Genomic DNA, 25,180 nt, shown 5'->3' with positions numbered 1-25,180 from the left:
TAATACTTTTATCTCAATATTATATATTGCATCCACAAAAAGTTCTCTAAATTAATGTTATTTGCATTCGAAAACCATTTTATGCTTAAATACATCTTTCCAGATGTTTGTCTTTTACTCACTGAGAGTCAATGCTTCTTGAAGATGTCAATTCATGAATAAAAAATTATTTCTTGCTTTTCCGGTTTCCCCTAACTGTTCCCACAAAAGCCGAACATTTGGGCAGAAACAGTCCTCCTATGATGTTAATTCCTTAGTAAAAGAGAAAGCTCTGAACGGGGTAAAGTAGTAGAAATCTTGACTTTCCTTTTCACTCAAAATTCAAGCATTCCCAAAATCTGCTATAAAAGATATACTCCCTAAGGTATAAAATTTTTGTGTAATGAAATTAGAAAATGAAATATATATATATATGCATTCTAATATATACATATGCTAAAATATGAATGCATATATATATCATTGATTATATATATATATCATTGATGACATATATATATCAATTAAACCATTAGACACACTCACACACATACATATACAGATATAGAATCACATAGTATCAGTAGGTGAAAGAAGAAAATAAATCCTACTGGTGAAAGATTGCTGCAGAAATTCAAAGCATAATGAAAGTTTCTTTTATCTTGAAATCAAAGAACTTTTTTATCGCTTTAGTTTTTGGGAGACTATTAGATTAAAATGTAATAAATAAATAAGTATATGGAAGAAAAATAAATCTTTAAAGGAAGAAAAAGGAAAAATAGAACCAAACAATCAAATCATTTTCAGCATTAAAACCAATTTTAAATGCGACAGTATATTTTTCTGCCGACACGAAAACTTAAGAAAATAGACAGAAATCTGCATTGTTTCACCTATCAATATACGAAAAATGGAAAAACGATACAAGAAAAAGTAAATTTGAAAAATTTGCGAAAGCGGAATAATTTCGAATGCTGCACAAACAGAAAGATACCATGCAGAGACATTGGATTTTTTTCAAAGCAAGAAATGCGAAAATTCAGCAGTGCCCTCATTGTGCTTATAATAAGGAGGTCTTCCAAATTCTAGCTGGAAGGATTTGCATTTATAACAAGATAGTGAGAATGACATAATTCCTTTATTATTTGTTTCATTTAAAGGGCGAGAGAGAAGAAGCACGAGGCACTGTCGGAATAATTCATGTGTTAACGAATTATCGTCTGACATGTTTTCGTTGGGGTGCCATTGAAGAGACATAGCGTTTTTACGAGAAAAAAAAAAAAAAAAAACACGAAACATCCGTTATCCTATCAGCGGAATACGCACCACAGGCATTCCGACTGTTAGTCCGATCTACTATCACTTACACCCCGAGTTTAAATTCTAGCTGGAAGAAGCTCCATTGAGCAATTTCCAGCTCAAAGAAGAATGAGATAATTTCTCATAATCAATACGGATATATAACTGATGATTCTAAAATTTTATTATCATTAAGACTGGAAAAAATACACGACTTAATTCATTTTCATACATTTTAAAAGAAGTTAAATTTTTCAGAGAGTTACTATAAAATATTTATTAGAATGTCAAATTTAAGCATTTCAATTATTTATATAATAAAAGATGAATTTTATATTTATATAATAAAGAAAAATCGTTGATAATATCACTCTGATTTTAGTGGAGATATTTTAAGAAGTAAATAAGTGAAAGCTGGAGGAAGAAAAACTATTTCAAGTTACATGTTTATCTTAAAAGTAACGAGAGAAAAACTATGTTAAATGAAAAGGCACGCATATCGAAATTGTTTCCTGTACTGCTGACAAATTGTTATATGGCATGCATACTATAATGTTCATGAATAATTGATTGCTACTAGATTAATACAGGCATAGCATATTTCTAGGGACTGATTTGCTGCAATTTCCAATTTGATTTTTACATACTTTTATATTTAGGACACTAATTACATCACACTGAAGATTACTCAATGCAATAATTCTATTGCAGTTTTATAGAAAATTATAAAATTTTCAGTTTCAATAAACAAATATATAATATTTCGATGACTCAGCAGGTAACATAATTTATTATCTTTCAAGTTTTTTTCGAAAACACCTCGGCAGATATAGAATCAGCCGCAGACTGTACTAACTTACAGTACTAACTTAACAGATACAAGCGCAGTATCTGAGTGTTCACATTTCTGTTTATAACTGCAATAAGAACAAGTATAAGTTTGAAAAGTTTACCAATGGCTATGTGGATAAAAGAGATGATCATAAGTATTTTGACCTGGTTTTAGTTTCTGGTCAATACGTTGGCTGTAAGGAAGATTTCGTGATTTTTTCCATGTGAACTAGTTTTCTTTATAAATTCCTCTAAGTCTTTCGTTAAGTACATACAAAGTTGCTACATTAAAGATTAGTAAGTGTTTACATAGGTAAATATTTTAAAAGCGACTAGCGTAAAGAAAGATTATTTAAATTATGTTTTTAAAATGCAAATTCAGAACACTGAAAACCAAACAGTAAACATTATAAGACTAATTTAATAATCTTTGGTTTGGTTTACTTGAAATCTTTACTTAAAAAAACGTTGAAATTTAAAATGTTTACAACAACTATTATTCTGCCATATTCATCGATTGCGTTAATCAAAATCTAAAATTATTTAACGTAAAATGTAATTATCCGAAAATTATGTAAAATGAGAATTTTTTCCCTCTATATCTGTAGCTTACAATGGCTAGAAAAAAAGATAGCTCTAGATAATGAGTATTTCTACAATGAAAAAACTCTATTGACTAGAAATAGTCTTTGGAGACCTTAGTGTCAGTTAGCCTGCGGAGGTCAGGTTCCCTTCCAAGTCGTTTTTCTTTTCCCAGGAGGCAGGGGTAGAAAGGATTCTTCCCGATTATTATTACTTTTAGCAAAGACGTTTACAATTATCTATTCAATCCTTGCTAATCAGACGAATTTGAGAAGAAAGGGAAAGTTGTAGATAAATTTTGCTTCTTCCAGTGCCAGTTACAAATCGTACAGTTGTTCAATAACATTTGAACTATATCATTAACGTTGCATATTACTAAAATGTACTTGTTTTTTAAAGTCCTTGATCTGTTCTAAAAATAATACCGCAGAAGTTTCAGAACTGAAGTACAATTTAAATCTACTTAACATTTGCATGCATATAAAACAGTAAAACTGTTTAAAATGCATGTAGTTTAACGCTTCCTGTTTTATTTGGAATAATATTTCAAAAATAAAACTCGTGTTGGTTACGACCCAAGCAATACTTAACGGGATAAAGAGCCGTACTTTGATAATGCATTCAGTTTTCGTCGTTTTAATAAAATCCATTATGATACTTATGCTGGAAATTATAAACTGCATTTACGGATACAGAAGTATGATTAATACACTAATATCACAGAATATACGCTTTTTATGCTCTGACAAGTTTTGTCAAGATACCAATTTTTTAGTTCATATACAAGTCGTAAATTCCCTAGCCAGATTCCTTTTTTTATATAAATAGATGCATAGAGGACGAAATTGAACAGTTAATTATATTTTTTATTCTTTTACAAAAATTACTTCTTTTAGATATAATTTTTAACGGTAAACGATATTCTGTTAAGTTATAATACAAAAATTATTACTAATAATAATTTATATCCTGTTATTTATATCCTAATTTAATAATATTTATATCCTCATTTATATCACTCAAAAAACAGAATTGGAAAACTTATTCAAATCATATTTAATCAAAACATTTTACGAAGTTTTGGGAAAAAGGAATTTTGGGGTTTGTTTGATTTTTAACGGTGAATTCAATCATTAAAACATTTTTACCGTGTTTCATCATTCATATAACATTAGCAAAATAATTTACTTAATAATTCTTAGATGTAATAGTATTCTTGTTTATCTTTTGTTATATGACTAAAAATAAATAAAAAAGCGGCTGGTATTCAATATTTATTTTTATTTAATTACAAATACTTGGCTATTGGTACTTAAGACATAGTCTTTCCATATTATCACTTTTCTATTCGGCCTTGAAATTATGTTAACGACCTAATAGAATTCGGAAAATCCTATGATTGCATAAAACTGCGGGAGGTGCTAATAATGACAAATTTTAAATGAAAATAGAAATTTATTTAAATAAATCTATTTAAATTCTATTTGTGCGTGTCTGCTTTATGCATTTAATCTATCAAATGCAGAAAAGTGAGAAAAATCCATCCAACACAGAGAAATAATTCTTCTAGTCTGTGCTAAGATTGTATCAAATTCATTTAAACTTCCGTTTAAATTCGAAATGCGATCTCTCAAATCAACGAAGGAATACATTTTTTGCTTTAAATTCCAAAATATTTGTAGAAAACCGCCAAAATTCTAGAAATTGCTATAAAATCCCGATAAATATTAGGAAGATTATTGCTTGCCATTTCCATGCTGAAAAGATCAAGCGTTTACGAGGATGAGCTCGACTGTTAACGAACAACTTGTGGAAAAAATTCAACGCTAAAATATAAATCCGTATGCCAAATTTTCCAAAAATTCCTGATAAATATTGTAATCTTATCGTAAATATATATGGTCTTATAATGTGATGAAAACAGTCGGTAAAAGAATGGATTAAAATTTAATTTCCAAAAATAAATTGGCCTACTAAAATTAAATAAAATAGATTAGTAAATAGTAAAAAATTGTGTAACAAAATAAATAATGATCTTTCTTAAAATACTGCCCAATAAAACATGTCGAATAATTGAAAATTTACAAGCTTGGAAGATAAAATTCTAAAAAGATTTCGGAAAATTCGGCCGTCACATGTTAAAAGAAACAAGTCTACAGACTATTAGTACAAAGAAAGAGGAGGGAGACGAAACGAAACGCAAGCCATTCAATACCGGGGAGGCAATTTTATGGCTTATCCATCACACTAAGGGGAAGCAAACATACTGCCTTAGGCTGGGCCATCTTAGAGAGATTTCAGAAAACGAAAGCGATTTTTTTGGAGGGGTTTGTTGTCTGACAACGCGGCCGTTTTAAAAGCATTTCGTTCCGAGAGGCGGGCTCGTTGATGGGTTAAGGGGCTAATCGCACCGGTGGTGAGAATAGCATCGGCCTAACTACTCATCGTATGTGTCCTGTTTTTACTGTTCATCATAAAGTCGCCAAAGTAGCCAAATCCCGTGTGCACCGGATGCTAGGATTAAACCCAAAATCAAACACTTCGGAAGAGCTAAACAACTCCATTTTCGAATGTACGAAGTCAGATCACAAATCAAAATACCGATTTTTATCTGCCATACTAATGTATGAAAGCGTCACCTATAGGTGAATTGAATCGCAGATACGGAGACAAACATTCTTTATTTCACAGTCATGTATGGCAACGGATTGTAAACCATGGAAACCTGTTGTTGATGGTCTTATTTTAAATTGTAGACGGAAAACACGGCCAAAACATTCTTTGACACGGCACGGTGTAGTTTTAATTAGGCGTACATACATTTTCATGTAAAATAGACGTGAAACTATTTTTGAAATATATGAGAAGTGAGTTTAAACTGAAATTTTACTGTATATTATTTACCAGAGTTAAATGTTATTTGACTTATTTTCTTCATTTTAACTTTAACGAAATATTTTTTTTTTCTTTTAAGATGAGTAAAGTGCTAATAAAATTTATAAATAAACTACTTACATAACTATAATCTCAAACTGATGAAAAGGCAAAAAGGAATAAAATTTCAACAATGGATGCATTATATTGCATTCCCTTACGAAAAAATTTTTAGAGGCTGATAGAATGCTTTAGTTTATAATCCATAGAAATGGTCCTTTATAAAGTTCTGTAGAAATTTTATTCTGTAGATATTATTTATGTAAAATTCTGTAGAAATTTTATTCTGTAGATAATATTAATATATAATTCTGTAAAATTTGAAAGAATCACAGTGAGCAAATCTTTGCTGGCAAGCAGACCAGCAAAATGCATGCAAAATCAAGTAATAGCCTACTTAAGTTGCCAAACACTGTGTTAAACTTTGGGAATTAACATGTATTTATGCTTTAAGTTAGTTTGCATTCTTGGGAAGTTGATGAAGTTTTAAAATTATATTTTCCATTTAATTTTGTGTATTCTGTTCTATTTAATCTGTCTTATCAAACACCTTTCTGTTGAATTCATGTAACTATTTTGCTAATAATTTGTATATGTTTGTGAGACTAAAATGGAATTCATTTTAAAGGTAAAACTCTGTATTTTAAGAGAATTATTTATCTATTTCATTAAGAAGGGGAAGAAATATTTTAGATTTTCTTCATATTAATAAAAAATTTTGGTACTCTCACGTTATCTGGCCATCTTACCTCCGCAGATGCCAATCTAAGATGTGGAAAGCGGCAATTATGTAAAAAAATGGTTGCATGCTGAAAATTACATGAAGCAATAAAAAATTAATGAAATTAAACATCTGTAATGAGAAATTCAAAATTACATGAAATATTAAAAATGCAGTAAATATTCATAATAAAATAACTTTTTTCCTGGTCTTTTTATCCAGGCTGCACATTGGGATCTCTTTTTAACATAGAAAAGCATTAGAGGATTTAGAATTGTCGACATTGCAGAGCAAATTCACACTGCTCTCAATATACACATCGATATGTTTTAGCTTAAAAAAAAATCGGAGAATTGTGGAATTTAACTTCATGGAATGCACATTCTTACTCCATCTACTATTAGGCAAAACACTATATTCTTTAGGAAATGCAACACTTCCTTTTCTATTAGCAGCCATATTCTACAGTAGTATTATGATTTGTTACAAGGGGGGGGGAACTTCACACACTAATCCAACAAACAGAAACTACAAATATTATCCTCGAATTTCAAAGAACGTACACATTACTGCCACTACCGAGATAGTGGCATTATGCATACACAACCATTAGTGAGATAAATTAGCCAGATAAAATATATTTCATGAGTTGTCTACTTTGTTGCATCATAGTGCTTTGCCCAGTGATTCTTGTTAGGGTTGGGGAGATACTGTGATAGTACCAAAATTTCTTTCAAATAATTGTTGATATAAAACTGAATTTCTTTAAACTTCTGTGTGATTTTAAGATATTGAATGATCAGTGACAAATAAAAAACTAAAAAAATAAAAGATTTTCTGATGAGTTTATTGTGACATTGCTACAGATATTAACCCCCTAAGTGGTATGACTGACTTTATCCAGTTACAAGATTTTTTAGTCATTAGCTTACAGTTTAGAATATTTTGTGTTCTTACTTTCTTAATGATATAAATATCACCTTAATGAACAGAAATTTATGAAAAGAGAGACTAAATTAAGTAATTATTCAAATTTCGTTAATAAATGCTGTTTAAAGATTTTCATGAGCAGATTCTAAAGGCTGTGCCACTCAGAGGGTTAAATTTACTTTGAAGTTAAAAGACTAGATTTTGTAAAGTTCTGTATTCTTTGCTTGTTATCAATACTTTAAAGTTGATCAGTAATAATTTATTTTGATAAATTTCCTGTAAACTCTTAAATGTATTTTTAATACTAAGTGTAACAACTTCTTGCCCTGTAATTTATGTGCTATTTTCATGTAAAAATATTATATACCATAATTTTGGGTAAATAAGCTGTCCTGCTGTAATTTTGGGTAAATAAGCTGCAATATGTTGCACATATGATAATCGTTTGAAAAAAAAAATAAGTTTCATTGGATAAGCTGCATCACTAGATACACTGTAGCAAAGCATTATACTATTTTTATGTAAAAATATTATATACCATAATTTTGGGTAGATAAGCAACACTGTCATATATGTTGCACACATGCTAATTGTTTCGGCTAATCTTTGGAATATGGTAACAGGTAGTTTAGTGACATTTTGGTAAGGCGATAAAGGCTACTAGCTAGGAGTTTAGCAGTGTACATGGATAAAGTCAAGAGTGTGCGCAATGGCATTTTTGTGCAATTCTGGGATGAGTGAAAATAGGTCGACGTGTAAATTGTTACCGTGTATGTGCAATTCTTAAAAACGCGGCAAGCAGTTTGCGATTCTGAACTTTCTCCCAATTTCGCACCTAATCTTCATCATGATTAAGCACTTTTGTTCCATAAAAGTTCTAGCATAAGCGTAATTCGGCTAGCAGATTGTTGGAAAAAAATGTTGAGGGAAAAAAAAAAAAACATGCCTTTACTTCGTAAAAACAAAATGGCGTCCAAAAAAAAAAAAAACAGTAGGTTGCTGTAGCAGGGTTGGTCACCAAATTTTCGCCAAAAAATTGTTAAGTTACCATAATCCAAAGATTAACCATTGTTTTTTAAAAAATGAAGTTTCATTGGATAATATATATACTGTAGCAAAGCATTCTGTAACATGGCACTTAATATTCATTTATACAGTAATTCCCTTCCATATTGATGTAATCATCATTCATAATATTTTATAATATTTACAACATAACTATAAACAGTTATATGTAAATATATAAAAAATAAATGAATGTCTTACCTTCAACTTGCCAAAAATGGACTCTGCTGATTTCTACAATATCATAAACTTTATCTGTTTATCATCATAAATTAGGTATTATAAAAAAAGAGTACATAAATTAGATAATCAAACATAATTTTATAATTAAAATAAACTACATTTACTTATTCAAAATGTGGTTCATCGATGTCAAAAACAAATGGCCGTTAGTGTCACTTTCATTACTCTGTTTAAATCACTTCTTTCAAAGTCACTATCTTCATTTTCTTTGCAAAGCTAATACGATCATGTCAGCTCAGACAGATTGCCATGCTTTATTGACTCGTAAGACAAGCTCATCATATGAATGCTAGGTTGATCTTTACATTATCGTAACTTGGCGATTTTTTGGCGAAAATTTGGCGACCAACTCTCCTACAGCAACCCTCTATTTTTTTTTCCCCGCCGCCATTTTGTCTTCACGAAGTAAAGACATGTTTCTTTTCTTTTTATCTCCTGAACACTTCTTCCAACAATCTACTAGCCGAATTACACTTATGCTAGAAATTTTATCAAACAAAATTGCTTAATCATGACAAATATTCACTGCAAAATTAGGAAAAACCGTACAATACCATTCTCCTTACGCATTTTTCAAAATAACACATACACATAAACCATGTACACGCCGACTTATTTTTACTTAAAAAAACATCCCAGAATTGCACAAAAATGGCATTGCACACACTCTTCACTATATCCATGTACACTGCTTTTTTCTCATAAATTACAAAAATTTCACGAAAATACATGACAATTTTCTCAATCTTTAAACCCGGTAAAAAGAACATATATGAAATTACCTGATCGCGAAAAAGTATTTACCCTTTACAAATATGAACATTTCCACATATAAAATAAATAAAATATCCAAAAACTTTTACCTCTAAATCATCTATTACATTATACACGTCACCAACGAATTCATACCGAAAGCATTACAAATACTTAGTATCAAATATTTAAATTATTTCCATGCACGTTTATTTCAACTTAAACGTATACCAAATTCCTACAAGCATAAAATTCACAAAATAACTATCATTTCATTAAAATATCACTAAACCATGTACACGTCGACTTATTTTTACTTAAAAAAACATCCCAGAATTGCACAAAAATGGCATTGCGCACACTCTTCACTATATCCATGTACACTGCTTTTTTCTCATAAATTAAAAAAATTTCACGAAAATACATGACAATTTTCTCAATCTTTAAACCCGGTAAAAAGAACATATATGAAATTACATGATCGCGAAAAAGTATTTACCCTTTACAAATATCAACATTTCCACATATAAAATAAATAGAATATCCAAAAACTTTTACCTCTAAATCATCTATTACATTATACACGTCACCAACGAATTCATACCTCATGCATTACAAATACTTAATATCAAATATTTAAATTATTTCCATGCACGTTTATTTCAACTTAAACGTATACCAAATTCCTACAAACATAAAATTCACAAAATAACTATCATTTCATTAAAATATAATTAAATTCAAAAACACTACTTAAAATATAAATGAGCACATACATTAAATTAATAAAAATTACTTTACAATCCTAATTACTTTAAACTAAATCATTGCTAATAACAATTTTCCCAATAATACCAAATTCCTTTCCACCTTACATTTACAACAATGCATAAAAATAATATCCTCAAATAATTAAAAATACTAACTTACCTAATCTTCTTCAGAATCTTGATTACGTGGCGGATACACTTTTCTTACTTCTGTTTCAGAATCTTTAAAATCATACTTATCTTTCAAAGCAAGATACCAGGTAAAATAAATAACATAATAAAACATCTTTATTTCTCTCTCGCACAACCTTAAAAAACATTTATTACTATCCTTTTCAATACCACTAAATACCCATTTCGAATTCACTTTAGTTACAGCCATGGGATCCAAAAATTCACAAACACTATTTCACACAACACAGAATAAAGCCAAATACAAAATTGCCAGGTTTTTTCCCGATTAAAGAACAGTAATTCGTCCATTAATATCACATAACATATCCCATGATCTCTCATTTTCCTCACACAAAATAATGCGTAATCAGAACTGAATACTACTCACATTCTTAACAAAGTCTAACTAACCTAATCTTCTTTCGAATCTTCCTTACATGATGGATACACTTTTATTATGGATTCAATAAAATTACTGAACGATTTTTTTTCCGAATTTGATAAAAAAAAAATTCTCTTTATCACATCTACAATTCACTTTAGACAGCGCCATACAATCCCAAAATTATTCAACCCTACTTCACACAACACACAATGAAGCTTAATACAAAATAATATACATCTACAGATACTTGTCCAAATTCCCCCCTTTTCCGATTAAAGAACCGTAATTCGTCCATTAATATCACATGACATATCCCATGATCTCTCATTTCCCCCACACAAAATAATGCGTAATCGGAACTGAGTACTGCTCACATTATTACCAAAGTCCCAGGTAGTAACCTTTATCGCCTCCAAAATGTCGCCAAACTACCAGTTACCATATTGTAAAGATCAACCGAATGCTTTTCTCATTAGTTCGTAATTTGCGAAGAAATGGAATCCGCTTCACATCCTACTGCTTTTGTAGTTTGTGCTTGAAAATTTTATTGATGGTGAGATTCTGTGGCTGTAAAATTTTTGTAAACCCACCTTGTGTCACTGAGACGTTAATGCTAAGTTTCTTTTTCTTTGGATTTTTCTGTATACATTAAATGGGATTGCATTGAATTCAGAATGATGGGTAAAAATATATAGTACTTTTCCATTTCGCCAGCGCAAATCTCGCCAAGTAGACTTTATTGGCGAAAACACATGGTATACACATAAAAAATGTTGACAAATGTTCGTTCTAAAATTTTTTTTATTTTGAAGGTATAAACATTTTAATTTTGCTTAAAATTTTGTAAGAAACCAGTAAATTTGTAAAAAGACATTAATTTAAGAATTTACTATGCTTTCATCGTACAACATCCTGATTCGCTGGTTCATATTACGTGACCCCAAGTGATCTCATCTCACGTAAGCTACGTTACAAAAATCTAATTCTCTCCGTAATTATCTACATTAAGTTAAATCTTAATTTGGAATACAAGTTTAAATGCAAGAATTATTTGAATTTGTACGAATAGCTTACTCAGAAATTATGTAAAACCTCAGTGTTTTACTTTGCTAGTGCATTCTCATAAGAATTGATGAATTTAACCCTTGACTTTGCCTTTTCTATATTTTCGCGATTGGGTGAGCAGTGTGATTGCATCCTAATTGACTTAATTACCATCCACAAATGGCTTTAGGGCATAAATTTGAACTATCTTGTAAAAATTCTATGTAATTGTATGCCAGTATTGAAAGAAACAATCAATCTGATAAAAAAATGGCTTCGAGATGCTTTGAAAATGTAAAAGTTAAAGTAAAATGTTACTAGTGAGGATATTTCGTTTGGCATTGGTTGTGCCATTACTGGCGACTTTATGGCTTGCGCCGGCAAAACGGAAAAGTACCAAATATATTTACGGGTGCCCCATGGCAAAAATTGGTGATTTCGGGTGTTAATGGACACTGAGTTTGTGCAATTCTTTGACTTGTTATTTTGGCTTTGTGTAAGCCAAAATAACAAGTCAAAGAATTGCACAAACTCGGTATCCATGTACACATCTGTTGTAAAACATTTTTATAGCCTCGAAGTTTCACAATAAATTAATAAAAGTAGGGAGCAAAATGATTCTTCTTACCTTGTATCGAGCGCAGCATCAAGCGAGATCATACCTAATTATTTTGTAATCCAAAAATAGGTGTAGACGGAAATTGTAAGATCACAAAACACATTCTTTATTAATACATGAAAAATAGATAAAAATTCGTTAGTATTCCAAATATATATATTGAAAAAGGAGTTATATTATAGAGAGTGTCATATCACTGTCCTTTCCTGAAGGAGTGAGAAAAGTAAGTGTAAAAAATAAGAGAGTTACACAGTTAACTCTTTTGCAGGGTTTCCAGTTCATACAGTTTATCATGCTATTGGCGACAGTCCATCACTATATGCATACCAACACCCCTACTTGATGGGCAGGGTCGCCATTTGCAGCGATTCTCGAAGTTTCTCGAACACAGGCTTGCCTAGTGGTTTGGTGAGTAGATCCGCAATCATGTCGGAGTTCACGCAAGTAGGGGTATTTCACGTCTATATGCTTTTTTCTGGAGCTATTTTTCTCCGTTTGTGATAGTTTGATGCATGATTTGTTATCTTCATAGAGAGTAATTGGCAGATTTTGTTTTAGTCCTAGATCTTTAAGCAAATTTAACAGTTCTTGTGCTGTATTAGCTGCCGCAATATATTCTGCTTTAGTTGAAGATAGTGCAATGCAGTTTTGACATTTGCTGCTCCATGAAATGCAGTTATTTCCTAGTTTGAATACGTATCCGCTAATGGATTTTCTTGTTGTTCTGTCATTTGCACAATCTGCATCCGAATACGCAGTTAGTATAGGTTCTTGAATTCTGTTAAAGACCAACTTAAAGTCTTTAGTTGTGTGCAAGTGTCGAATGACTTTCTTGACAGCATTCCAATCTGTGTTCTGAGGTTTTTCGTTTCTTCTACTCAGTAGATTGACTGCACATGCTATATCTGGTCTGCTGATTGTTGCAATATATAATAATTCCTCTACTGCTTGTCTATATTCTGTATTATCCTCTAGAAGATCATCTTCAGCTTCTAGTTTGCAGTAATTTGTTTCCATTGGCATATATGTTGGTTTTTCGTTCTGAAGTCCAAACTTTTGAACTATTTCTTCAATTTTATTCTTTTGGTTTATGGCAAAAGTTCCATCTTTAAATCTTTCAATGTTTATGCCAAGGTAGTAGGTGCTTCTCCTAGATTTTTGCTTTCGAATTTAGCGTTCAATTGTTGGATTGTTTCCATTACATCTTCTTCTCTTTCACTTCCTACAAGCGTATCATCTACATATAATATTATATACGTGAATTTTCCATTGATTTTTTGAAAACAAGCATGGGTCTGCTTTACTTTGTTTAAATGACATGTTTAGAAGTATTTTTTTAATTTTCAGATTCCAAGCTCTAGTGGCTTGTTTTAAACCATATATAGATTTCTTCAGCTTGCAAACTTTATTTTCATTTCCAGCTTTTGAGTATCCTTCAGGTTGAGTCATGTAAATTTCTTCTTCTAGTTCTCCATGAAGGAAAGCTGTTTTGACATCGATATGTCTGACAGACATGTTTTTATATGAAGCTGCACATAGGAAGGCTCATAGCATTGTGTATTTTACTACAGGAGCGAAGGTTTCATCATAGTCAGATCCAAACTTCTGGCTAAATCCTTTTGCGACTAATCTGGCTTTGTATCTTTTAATTTTTCCTTCTGCATTGAGCTTTGTCTTGAAAGACCATTTGCATCCTATTGGTTTTCTTCCTTTTGGTAAATCAACTAATTTCCAAGTGTTGTTTTCTTCTAGTGAATTAATTTCTTCTTGAACAGCTGTTAGCCATTTTCTTTTTTCATTTTCTTCCAAACTTTGAATTTCCTTCCAAGTTTTGGGTTCGGAGGAGATTGGATATTTGGCATGGAATCCATAGCGATCAGGAGGTTTGACTTTTGTGAGTCTGTTCGATCTTCTGACTTCCAAAGGTTCTTCGTGTTCTGATATTTCTCCCTCTTCGGGTTCTTCTCTTTTTATTTCTTCCCGTTCTGAGCTTTCTTCCTTAGGATTTTCTTCATCCTGGTTTAAAGAGATGCTTACAGGCTCGTTAGTTCCAGTGTTTTCAATAAATCGTACAGATCGACTTATTATAATTTTGTCTCCAGAAACTAAAATTCTGTAGCCTTTACTTCTGCTATCGTAGCCGACGAGTATTCCTTCTATAGCAGTATCATCCAATTTACCTTTTTTAGATTTATGAATGTAAGCAAAAGCCTTGCACCCGAAAGTCCTCAGATGAGAGAGGTTGGGTTTCTTGTTATTCCATAATTCGTATAGCGTTTTTGCATTTGGTTTTGTAGGCATACGATTCTGTAAATAATTTTCAGTCAGCACTGCTTCAGCCCAGTATCTGTGAGGTTGACCTGAGTCGGCTAAAAGACATCTTGTCATCCCCATCAAAGACCTATTTTTACGTTCACTGACCCCATTTTGTGCTGGACAATACGGTACAGTAAGCTGGTGATTTATACCATGTTTTATAAGATATTCTTCAAGTTCCTTACTTGTGTACTCGCCACCGTTATCACTTCTTAGCGTTTTTACCTTTCTCCCGAATTTATTGTTTGTAAGAGCAATAAATTGTTTTAGTTTAGAAATTACTTCAGTTTTCTTTTTCATTAGGTAAATCATTGTGAACCTGCTGTAATCATCAATAAAAGTTACGAAGTATAGGTATCCACTGACAGACGGTGTTTGTACTGGTCCTAAAACATCAGTGTGAACGAGTTCTAGCGGTTTAGATGCTCTGAATTTCAATTCTTTGGGATACCGAAAATCAGTTAGTTTACATTTTGTGCACTGAATGCATTTGGTATCATGTTTACAATTATTTAGTTTAATTCCTTCGGTGAGTTCTTTGTTTACAAGTTGCTTGATTGCATCATCGCTTCTGTGACCAAGGCGTCTATGCCAAAGTTGAACACAGTTCTCATTTTTGCACTGAAATGCTACATGAGCTGATGGTTCATTATTCCTGTCTATTGGTTTAATTTGGTAAAGATTATTAGTTGCATGACATCCTAGAATAATCTGATCTCCCTTCATGATCATACATTTATTTCCTTTAATCAGAACCGAAAGTCCTTTTTCCGTTATTTTCTTAATTGAGATTAAATTCGTTTCTAATTCAGGAGCGTATAAAACTTCCGATAAGAGAACTTCAGTTATTTTTTGTTTAGCATTTAATGTTTTAAAACGGACAGTTCCTATCGCCGTTGATTTAATACATTGCCCATTCGCAGTTATAATATCTGACGGATTTATGGGTTTACATGCTGTGAAATATTTCTTATTATTTACCAGGTGGCTACTTGCTCCGCTTTTGAAAATAAAACTCTCGGATGATTGATGTACGGTGTAGTTGATAGACAGAGCGACGCTGTCACATTTGGATTCGATTTCTGGTGTTTTAATTTTTGTTTGTTGTTGATTCATCGTAAGGTTACCGACATTCTTTGCTTGGCATGTTTTAGAATCCGCGTATGTTTTCTTTGAGTTTTGGCGTGGTTCATTTCTTTGTTTCGAGTTTAGATGATAACACTCTGATCTAAAATGGCTATTTTTATGACAATACGAGCAAAACTTTTCTCTCTTTGTCTTGTTTTTAAATGAGGCTTTAAATGCCTTTGAATCTGATGAATTATTTTCAACTCTCTTGTTAAATTCGTCAATTAATTTCCCTTTTAAGAATTTGGATTCAGTTCCGATTCTGCTCTGGCTTCAAGAGCCGTAATGAGCATATCGTAAGAACTCGGCATTGAACAAAGCAAAAGTGCTGAAATGTGTTTGTCTTTTATGTTCTCACCTATTGATTTGAGTTTATCGACTAACTCCAGTAATGTATTTTCAGTGTCTCACAAAAGTCATGGGACACTTGTGCTTTACAAAAGGAAACTGTACTAACATAAATTAAGAAAACATGTAAAAATTTTTTGTGGGTGTGTTTCATACTTAAATTTAGTAACAATTATTACATAATATACATTTTTTCAAAATATTAAAATATTAATTTAATAAAAATATAATTGTTTAGAACAGAGCAAAAAATGGCTCACATAAGTGATGGGACACTTACTTTTCCATCAAATATTTATCCAAAAATTTTACTTTTTAAAAGGTTTTAATATTTTGTTGGATTTCCTTTTACTTTTAAAACATGATTTAATCTTCTTGGAATGGATTCGACTAATTTTTTTGTGATTTCTGGAGTGATTTTACCCCATTCTTCTTGAAGCAATGATTTTAATTGTTGTTTTGAAGAAATGGTGTGTTTGCGAATTCTTGATTCCAATTCTTGCCAAATATTCTCTATGGGATTTAAGTCTGGAGATTGTGGTGGTGTTTTCATTATTTCAGGACAGTTATACAGCAGCCAAAGTCTAACGTTCAAAGCAATGTGCTTGGGGTCATTGTCCTGGTAGAATTTAAAATCATTATGAAGGTTCAATTTTCGTGCTGAAGATTTCAAATGTCAATATACTTGTACCGATCCATTATACTGTCAATAAAAACAAGATTACCAACTCCAGCGGATGACATACACCCCCATACCATAACTCCTCCTCCACCATGTTTTACTGTTGGCACCAAGTTCTGTTTGCGAAATTCTTCCCTGGGTTTTCTCCACACCAAGATTCTACCGTCAGAACCAAATATATTAAATTTACTCTCATCAGCAAATATAACTTCATTCCAGTAATCAGAATTCTTAATTATGTTGGATTTTGCGAAAGCCAGTCTGAGTTTTCTATTCTTTTCACTTACGAAGAATTTTTTCTTGGCTGCTCTACCGTGATATCCAGTAGATCGAATTACTCTTCTAATAGTCTCAGAATTAACAATTACTCCATATAATGCTTGTAAATCAGCAGCAACTTTAGGAGCACTCATTCTTGGATTTTTTTTAAATATTTCGAACAATAATTCACTTTATTCCATTAGATAGCTTTGATGGTCGGCCAGGTCTTCTTTTATCCTGAATCATATGATTCTTTTTATATCGTTTATGATCTTGTAAACTGTTGAATGACTCAAGTTAACTGTTTCAGCAGTTTTTCTTATAGATTTTCCACGTTCAATATGCAAATAATAACTAAATTTCAAACTTCAGGCAAAGTTTCTTTTCGTTTAGCATTCATGGCTGCACAGATCTAAAAAACACAAAAATTCCAAAACAAACTGGAGAGAAATACTGCAGACAATTTTATAAATTATTGGCAATTGCTTTTGAGTAAAAAAAGAAACCCCCAAAATATTTTTATTATAGTACGTAATAGTATCTAATGGTGTCCCATCACTTATGTGAGCCATTCTTTGCTCCGTTCTAAACAGTTGTATTTTTATTAAATTAATATTTTAATATTTTGAAAAAATGTATGTTATGTAATAATTGTTACTAAATTTAAGTATGAAACACATCCACAAAAAATGTTTACATGTTTTTTTTAATTTATTTTATTCCAGTTTCCTTTTGTACAACACAAGTGTCCCATCACTTTTGTGAGACACTGTATATGTGTTTGCATATTTCCGTCTTCTTCGAGCTTTAAACTGTAAAGCTTTCGCAAAAGAAATAGTTTACTTGAAAGATTAGACCTTTTATGTACCTGCCTGAGCTTTTCCCAGGTGGCTTTAGCAGTAGTTTCATGTTTAATGTGAATTATTTGGCTGTCTTCGATAAATAAATTTATCATCACACGACATTGTCGATCCCGTTTACTCCATTGTTCTGTAATGAGGCTTGGAGGTACATCTTCGATTACATCGTAAAGATCCTCCTTTATTAGTAGCATTTGCATTTTGAATTTCCATGTTGAGTAATTCAGTTTTGCAATTTGCATTTGACTTGAATTCAACATTTTTGTATTGTCAAAAAATTTATTTTCGATTTTAATATGAAACTACAATTTAGCTTTTACAGTTTTTTTTATTATTATTTAATTAAGCTATCATCAGAACTCGTAATCTTTTGTCGTGAAACATTTTTATAGCCTCGAAATTTCACAACAAATTAATAAAAATAGGGAGCAAAATGATTCTTCTTACCTTGTATCCAGTGCAGCATCAAGCGAGATCATACCTAATTATTTTGTAATCCAAAAATAGGTGTAGACGGAAATTGTAAGATCACAAAACACATTCTTTATTAATACATGAAAAATAGATAAAAATTCGTTAGTATTCCAAATATATATATTGAAAAAGGAGTTATATTATAGAGAGTGTCGTATCAGTGTCCTTTCCTGAAGGTGTGAGAAAAGTAAGTGTAAAAAATAAGAGAGTTACACAGTTAACTCTTTTGCAGGGTTTCCAGTTCATACAGTTTATCGTGCTATTGGCGACAGTCCATCACTATATGCATACCAACAACATCGACCTATTTTCACTTTAAATAAACCTCAGAAAATTGTACAAACTCGGCATTATGCACTTCCTTGACTTTGTCCATGTGCACATCAATCTATTTTCACTTAAAAAGTCAAAGGAGCACCCAGTTCTATGCTGGGCACCAGTTCTATGCTGAGCAGAACAAAAGTATATAATCTCGGTAAACTACATTTTAAATTAAACGATGAGATAACATAAAGGAAATTCATCTTATACAATCTAAGCACTATACAAAGGGAATATCGATTTACCCTATGTAGAAATTTCTGTGTCTTCAGTCTGTGGCACACAAAATTCCTTAACAACATCCAAAAACTTTCCTCAGACCATGTTCCCTTTCTAACCTTTCTTGCGACAAAGCCATCTTAACAGTCTTTACATTCGGCCATATGCATTTCCATCATATAAACAGGACGCTTATAATTCCTCTGAATTACACCCAACAAAGTTTCTTTTCTCTGTCCTCAAACACTTAAAAAAAAAAAAAAAAAAAAAAAAAAACTTCTACTCTCGTTCTATACCACGAAACATTCTAATTTACCACTGGCAGCCATTTTACGATGCAAAAACATATATTTTCCCATTCACCACAATCACATAACCAATTACCTCATAATTGGGTTTCCATAACATTCAACTACTCAGGTTACCATAACATTCAACTACTCGGGTTACCATAAATGAAACAACAACTTAGCGATGATCCAGGGGGCACCCTTAAAACTCTTAAATATACTATAACCGAATGATGAATCTGTGAGGCTGGAAAACAGCATCTTTCCTTTTTTTTTTATAAATTTCTGTCAGCTGAAACAACATCTCTTTTTCACAAATCCATCCTTTTTTTTTGCTGCAAATAATGACCCCTTCAGGGAGGTTCCCTTTTACAACTGTTTTTCTTTTAAAAGGTGCAACTGCTTTACATTGATGGCACAATCCAAAACACAAGTAAAAGAATTATTTCCGTTCCCAGTTGTTAACACAGAAATATTATTTTTACCTGATGAATAAACAGTCAAAAGTAATGGTCACTTCATCCATATCTAGTTATTTGCCCTCTATTTAAGATTTGTGGATGTGTACTCCAAAAAAAGCTGTCATTTCTTGAAGCCATGGGAAGCTTCCGTCCACACTTTGTCAAAGCTTCTGTCCTGAAAGAAAAAAAATTTTTTTTTTGTTTGTTTGTTTCCATCAGTTCTACAACAATTCAGTTAGGTCTTCCAACTGTTTTAATGCCTACTGAACAATTACTTTTGCTTGAAGACAGATCTGACTGTTGAGACTGATAATCTCTTTTCTTTCTGTTCTCTTGTCCATTTCTTTGTTGTCTTCCGAAGCGAGCCAGGCTATGACACCTTCCAACAAGATCTTTTCTTATGTATTTTCTCTAATTCTTCTTGTTTGGTCTTTTACTGGCTCTCTTGTGAACTTGAAATTCTCTAACCACAGGCTGATTTCCAATTTCTGTCCCTTTCTTCACTGCTGAAAGCTTAAAAGTAGCTGTATAACTTTTTCTTCGAGCCATAATAATAATAATTTTAAAAATTCAAATTGTGATTGATAAAGTAAGCACTGCAATAATATACAGCACTGAGGAACATGTGAGAATGAACACAGAACTTGGTGAAATAAAAGGTCTCTGACTATTAAAGAGAAAATAGTCATAGTAGATGTAGACAAAATCACAGAATTGAGCCAAAAGTATATGCACTACAGTATCTTTACACTAAACAAATCCTACCATAGTTAGGTGAGTTTTACACAAGTTTGAATGTATTGCACTGCCTTAATACAAACTAAGCATTTGTATGAAACCAAAGTGTTCCAGCAAATTCCACATTAATTGTTTCACATGTTAATAACCTACAATCTAAGCTACCAAATTTCTAAAGACAGCGGAAAAATAAAATTCCTTATAATACTCCACCTCAGCAGCTATGCTGCAGACCTAAATTTTCAACTTTTAAATATGTATAAGCCACAGCTTATCTACCTGAAATTACAATGCTAATTTAAAGCACTGACATTTAAGTTGTAATGAAAATATTTTTTAGTTAGTTACTATAAAAATGGCAGTTCAACAACGTAAATCTGGAAATAAGAAAAAGAGTGTGGATGTTAAGGAAGAGTCAAGTAATGCGGCAAATAGTGGGAAAAGAGAATTATCTCAGTCTCAGTAAGTGCATTTTTTCCCCCTTCTATTTTTATAGTTTGCGTTGATACTTGAAATTATAAATTTTCTGATATGTTTTAAAAAATGTAAGAGTGAGTGAATATTCATTTAAATAAAACTTTCTTTTCTAAATATTATAAATAATAAAGGTATAACTAATAAATAAATTAATCTTTATCTCTCAGTTATTTGAAATCATCTCCCCTGCCCCCAGACAAGTTTTTTTGGTACTATTCCATTTTGAGGACCGTAAAAAATCGCCAAACTATTGTTGAGCCAGTGCTGCCAAAAATAATTGCGGCTACCCTAACGCAAGAAAGGAAGTATAATAGTAAATAACTATCTAAAGATTATTGTTGTAATTTATATGAAAGGTTAATTTCATATAATGCTTTTTTTTATTATTATTATAATTTATATAAAAATTCATAACTGAATGGAAGCATAAGAGTAAATAGCTATTTCAGGTTATTATTATAATTTATATAAAGAAAAGGCTAAACATAAATGAATGGATTCCTGCTTCGCTATTTCGCTAGTTATCGCTAAAGCATAATTTCATCTCGGTTGTTTGCCCACCTGCGGCCGAGCGGTAAAGTTGCTGAACACTGGTAGTTCGGTCCGAGGTTCGAATCCCGCGAACGGGCTGGCTGCATGGGCGTTTTTGTGATTTTCCCCATGTGTAATGTGTATACGAGCCAGTTTCCCTTAAAAAGTCCTCCACGAAGGCATCCCTTCCCTTAGGCAGATAGCCCTAGTGTGCTTTGCCGTAATTTCAATAATAAACCAAACTAAATGTTGGTTGTTCAAACATAATTTTCTGTAATGAATGATGCCTTTTCTTTGAAAAAATTCTATTGCAAACTTTTCGTCATGGGCAATTCCCAAATTGTTAAATCCATAGGATATCAAAAAAGGATTTAAAAATTAAACTAGTATTTCAATGGTGTCTTAAGAAATGTAGAACTATCTAAACTTACACAATCTAAAATCAGCGCGTACGCTAGATTTGGCGCTTTTGCGCGTACATTTTCGCTGCAATTTTTTTCGGTCCTCAAAACGGAATAGTACCGTTTTTTTACTCCATGTATCTTTCACCTTTTATTAGTTTCCTGTCATATTAAATGGTGCCCTTGAATAATAATAATAATAATAATGATTTGAGAAAAACTGGATACTTATATATTAACATAACCACCCTGGTGTAATTTAATGATTTTCTACTAATGAAAAAGAATGATGATGAGTCATCATTTAATTGATGACTCCCGCAGAGCAGCGTGAAATTGATAAACAGATTTCGGAATGGTTAGAGAAACAAAGGATATGCCTTTATCCATTTTTTTCAGCAATTCCACTTTTTGTTTGATGAACATCGAAACAGGCTTTCACTTTGTAGATCCTTTGGCAGCTCCAGAATCGGAAATTCTTTTTGACATAAACGAAAGTTCAAGCTTACTTTTATAAAATTGCTCTAACAGTCTGCAAAAAATAATAAGCCGGATCCAATTAGAAGATTAAGGAATAACGCAATCTACAACATTAACTGAAATAGATAATTATATAATTTTAGCTTAGCTTATGCCGTTCGTTATACATTAAACACGCATGCATAAACACATAATGCACATGCGTAGAAAGTTTGTAGCTTTGAGGTCCGGATTATAGAACATTCCGGATTATGGACGTCCGGATTAAAGACTTTTGACTGTATTATTAACATCCTTCACCAAGAATAAATAAATTGTAGCTGTAATAGTAAATAAACTAACTTATTCTATTTTTATCCTTATTGTGCCTGTGCTTTTCAATCTACAGTGATATGTTATTTCATTATGTGTAGATTAGAACACTTATAGCAAAATATTTATTATCTCCGTTAATCTTTGGATTATGGTAACTTGGCGAAAATTTTGCAACCAACCCTGCTACAGCAACCTGCTAGTTTTGTTTTGGACGCCATTTTGTTTTCACGAAGTAAAGGCATTTTTTTTTTTTTTTTTTTACTCAACAATTTTTCCAATAATCTGCTAACCGAATTACACTTATACTAGAACTTTTATGGAACAAAAATGCTTAATCATGACGAAGATTAGGTGCAAAATTGGGAGAAAGTGCAGAATCGCCCACTGCTTGGCACGTTTTTAAGAATTGCACATACAGGGTATCCATGTACACGTTGACCTATTTTCATTTAAAAAAACATCCCAGAATTGCACAAAAATGGCATTGTGCACACTCTTGACTTTATCCATGTACACTACTAAATTCCTAGCTAGTAACTTTTATCGCCTTACCAAAATGTCCCCAAACTACCTATTACCATATTCCAAAGATTAGCCATTATCTCTTTTCAGTTAACCAAAAAATTTGTTTGATTGGATGTCAAATTAATATTTACTGTAATTTGGTCCAACAGTTTTTAGATTTTTTTTTTTTATGTTTCCTCGAAGGAAAAGTCTGAAAGTAGATTTATGCATTTTAAATTTTTTTCACTAATTTTTCTTAATGTTACTGCCTTAAGAATATTTTCATCATTCACTATATGAAGGAATAAGGAAAACTCTGCCAATTATATTCCAGTTCAAGTCTGCTTTGTTTTATATTGCATATGGAATGAGATTGTCTGTGTGTTTTTTGTTTAAATTAGTTATAAAAATATCATAATGAAATAATTTTTCTTCCAGAAAAATACAAGGGGATGCTTCAGGATTTAAAATGCCATGGACAAAAATAGCATCTCGCTTTTTACTGTCAATGTTAATGATTTTTGCTGTTTACTGGACTTCTAAAAAAGACACCATGCATGTTTTTGCTAGTCAAAAACAAAGATTGCAGCTGACATCAGCTGAAGTGTCTTGCTCTTCAGACTATCTGAAAGATGTTTCAAAATTTAAAGGTGAGTATAATTTATAAAGAAAACTGCATTATGATTTGAAGTGCAACTGAATTTCCTTTATTAATTTATATTATTTTTTGCTTTTATAACACTCAATAGAAAAAACTGTGGTCAGTGTATAATTTTTTTTATCCCTCCCTCTTGTGCCACATTTTTCATATTCAGTGGAACCTTGGATCATGAACAAGTCTGTTCAAAAGTAAATTTTTAAATGAAAAATGTCTTGGAGGAAGGATATAGTTTGGCTTGAGATAAAAAGCTTTATAGAACATTATCACCCTGACTAAGCAGTAGTAAGCTGTAGCATAAATATTTGTGATGATAATGTCATATCTCAATAAGGAACATTTTAAAATGTAGACAGAAACAAATCACATTTGTCGTGACAATTCGTGGGTCAAGGGCTTATCGATTCTCAAGTAAAAAGCTGAGCAGTATTAAGAAAAAGAAAAAGAGGAGAAAGCCCGCTAAAAAGGTAGCAGCTACCTGATACTTTTATGGAATAATAGTGATTTTTCAAACAATAACATTTTGCACTTTTGGCTTTTCCGAATTTTCTGGGTATGTCCCCAGCTTTCGTTCGATATAGTAAAATTTAATTCAAATTTTCTTATTTTCTATATTTTTAGTACTGTGTTAAATATTGTGAATGTATTAGATTTAATGAATTCTGTTGGTTTTGTGTAATGAACTTGCATACAGAGTACTCTTTTTTTATTATTATTTTAAGCAATTGCTCAGGATCCAGAAATAGGTGAATTAGTTTTACGTTAAATCCTGTGGGAAAAATTGCTTTGGTTTGCAAATATTTTGGATCACAAATTATCTTCAGGCACATGTTAAATTTTCAAACCAAGGTTTCACTGTATCAAATTTTATTTTTAATTACAAAAGAAATTCAGTAATCATCATTTTAATTATGTTTCCATTAATATAATTTAAGAGCTAATACAGTGTTGTTAATAATCATTTCATAGATTAAATAAATGCAGATACATGGGAAATTTTTGATACAAAGAATATGTCATAATTTGAAAAAGACCCAGAAAATAATGTTAGACTAAAAAAGAATGCTAAAGGTATAAAATAACTACTTATGTGTTAAATTCAAGGTATGCAGATCAGCTTCAAAAATTTTTTTTAAAAATCTTTTGACGTTTTATCAGAATTAACACTAAATAAAGATTGAATTTTATTAATTTTCCAACTTAAATATTTTATTTCATTATTTAGTACTTCTTTGTTATACCAACCCCAAACCATATTTGGTGATTTTAGATTTGTGCCAAGATCTCCGCTGTAATTTCACCGAGCTTATGAAACGCAGATGTAAAAATAAATAACACAATGTATAAAAATTATGATTTGACACATGTCATTTACTAAGAATGTTTT

The 25,180-nt window shown here is 31.5% G+C and overlaps 1 protein-coding gene across 2 annotated transcripts in view; it reads left to right on the top strand.

Annotated features, from left to right (window-relative positions):
* Positions 1 to 5,395: 5,395 nt before the first annotated feature.
* The window catches only part of LOC118193643 (2-oxoglutarate and iron-dependent oxygenase domain-containing protein 3-like), a 75,129-nt gene continuing 55,344 nt past the window's right edge, over positions 5,396 to 25,180 (top strand). The window contains exons 1-3 of one of the 2 annotated variants that reach the window (XM_035364755.2): positions 5,397 to 5,558; positions 20,768 to 20,889; positions 23,574 to 23,785. In XM_035364755.2, coding sequence (XP_035220646.1) covers positions 20,783 to 20,889; positions 23,574 to 23,785 — 319 coding nt within the window. In that variant the 5' untranslated portion in view covers positions 5,397 to 5,558; positions 20,768 to 20,782. Of the gene's footprint in view, positions 5,559 to 20,767; positions 20,890 to 23,573; positions 23,786 to 25,180 lie in introns of both variants that reach the window. The other variant, XM_035364757.2, reaches the window with a different exon arrangement.

This window comes from Stegodyphus dumicola, chromosome 5 (assembly GCF_044657685.1).
Source record: "Stegodyphus dumicola isolate Sdum_Otavi_A_Nest chromosome 5, ASM4465768v1".
NCBI lineage: Eukaryota > Metazoa > Arthropoda > Arachnida > Araneae > Eresidae > Stegodyphus > Stegodyphus dumicola.
This window is presented reverse-complemented; position numbering and strand designations above follow the sequence as displayed.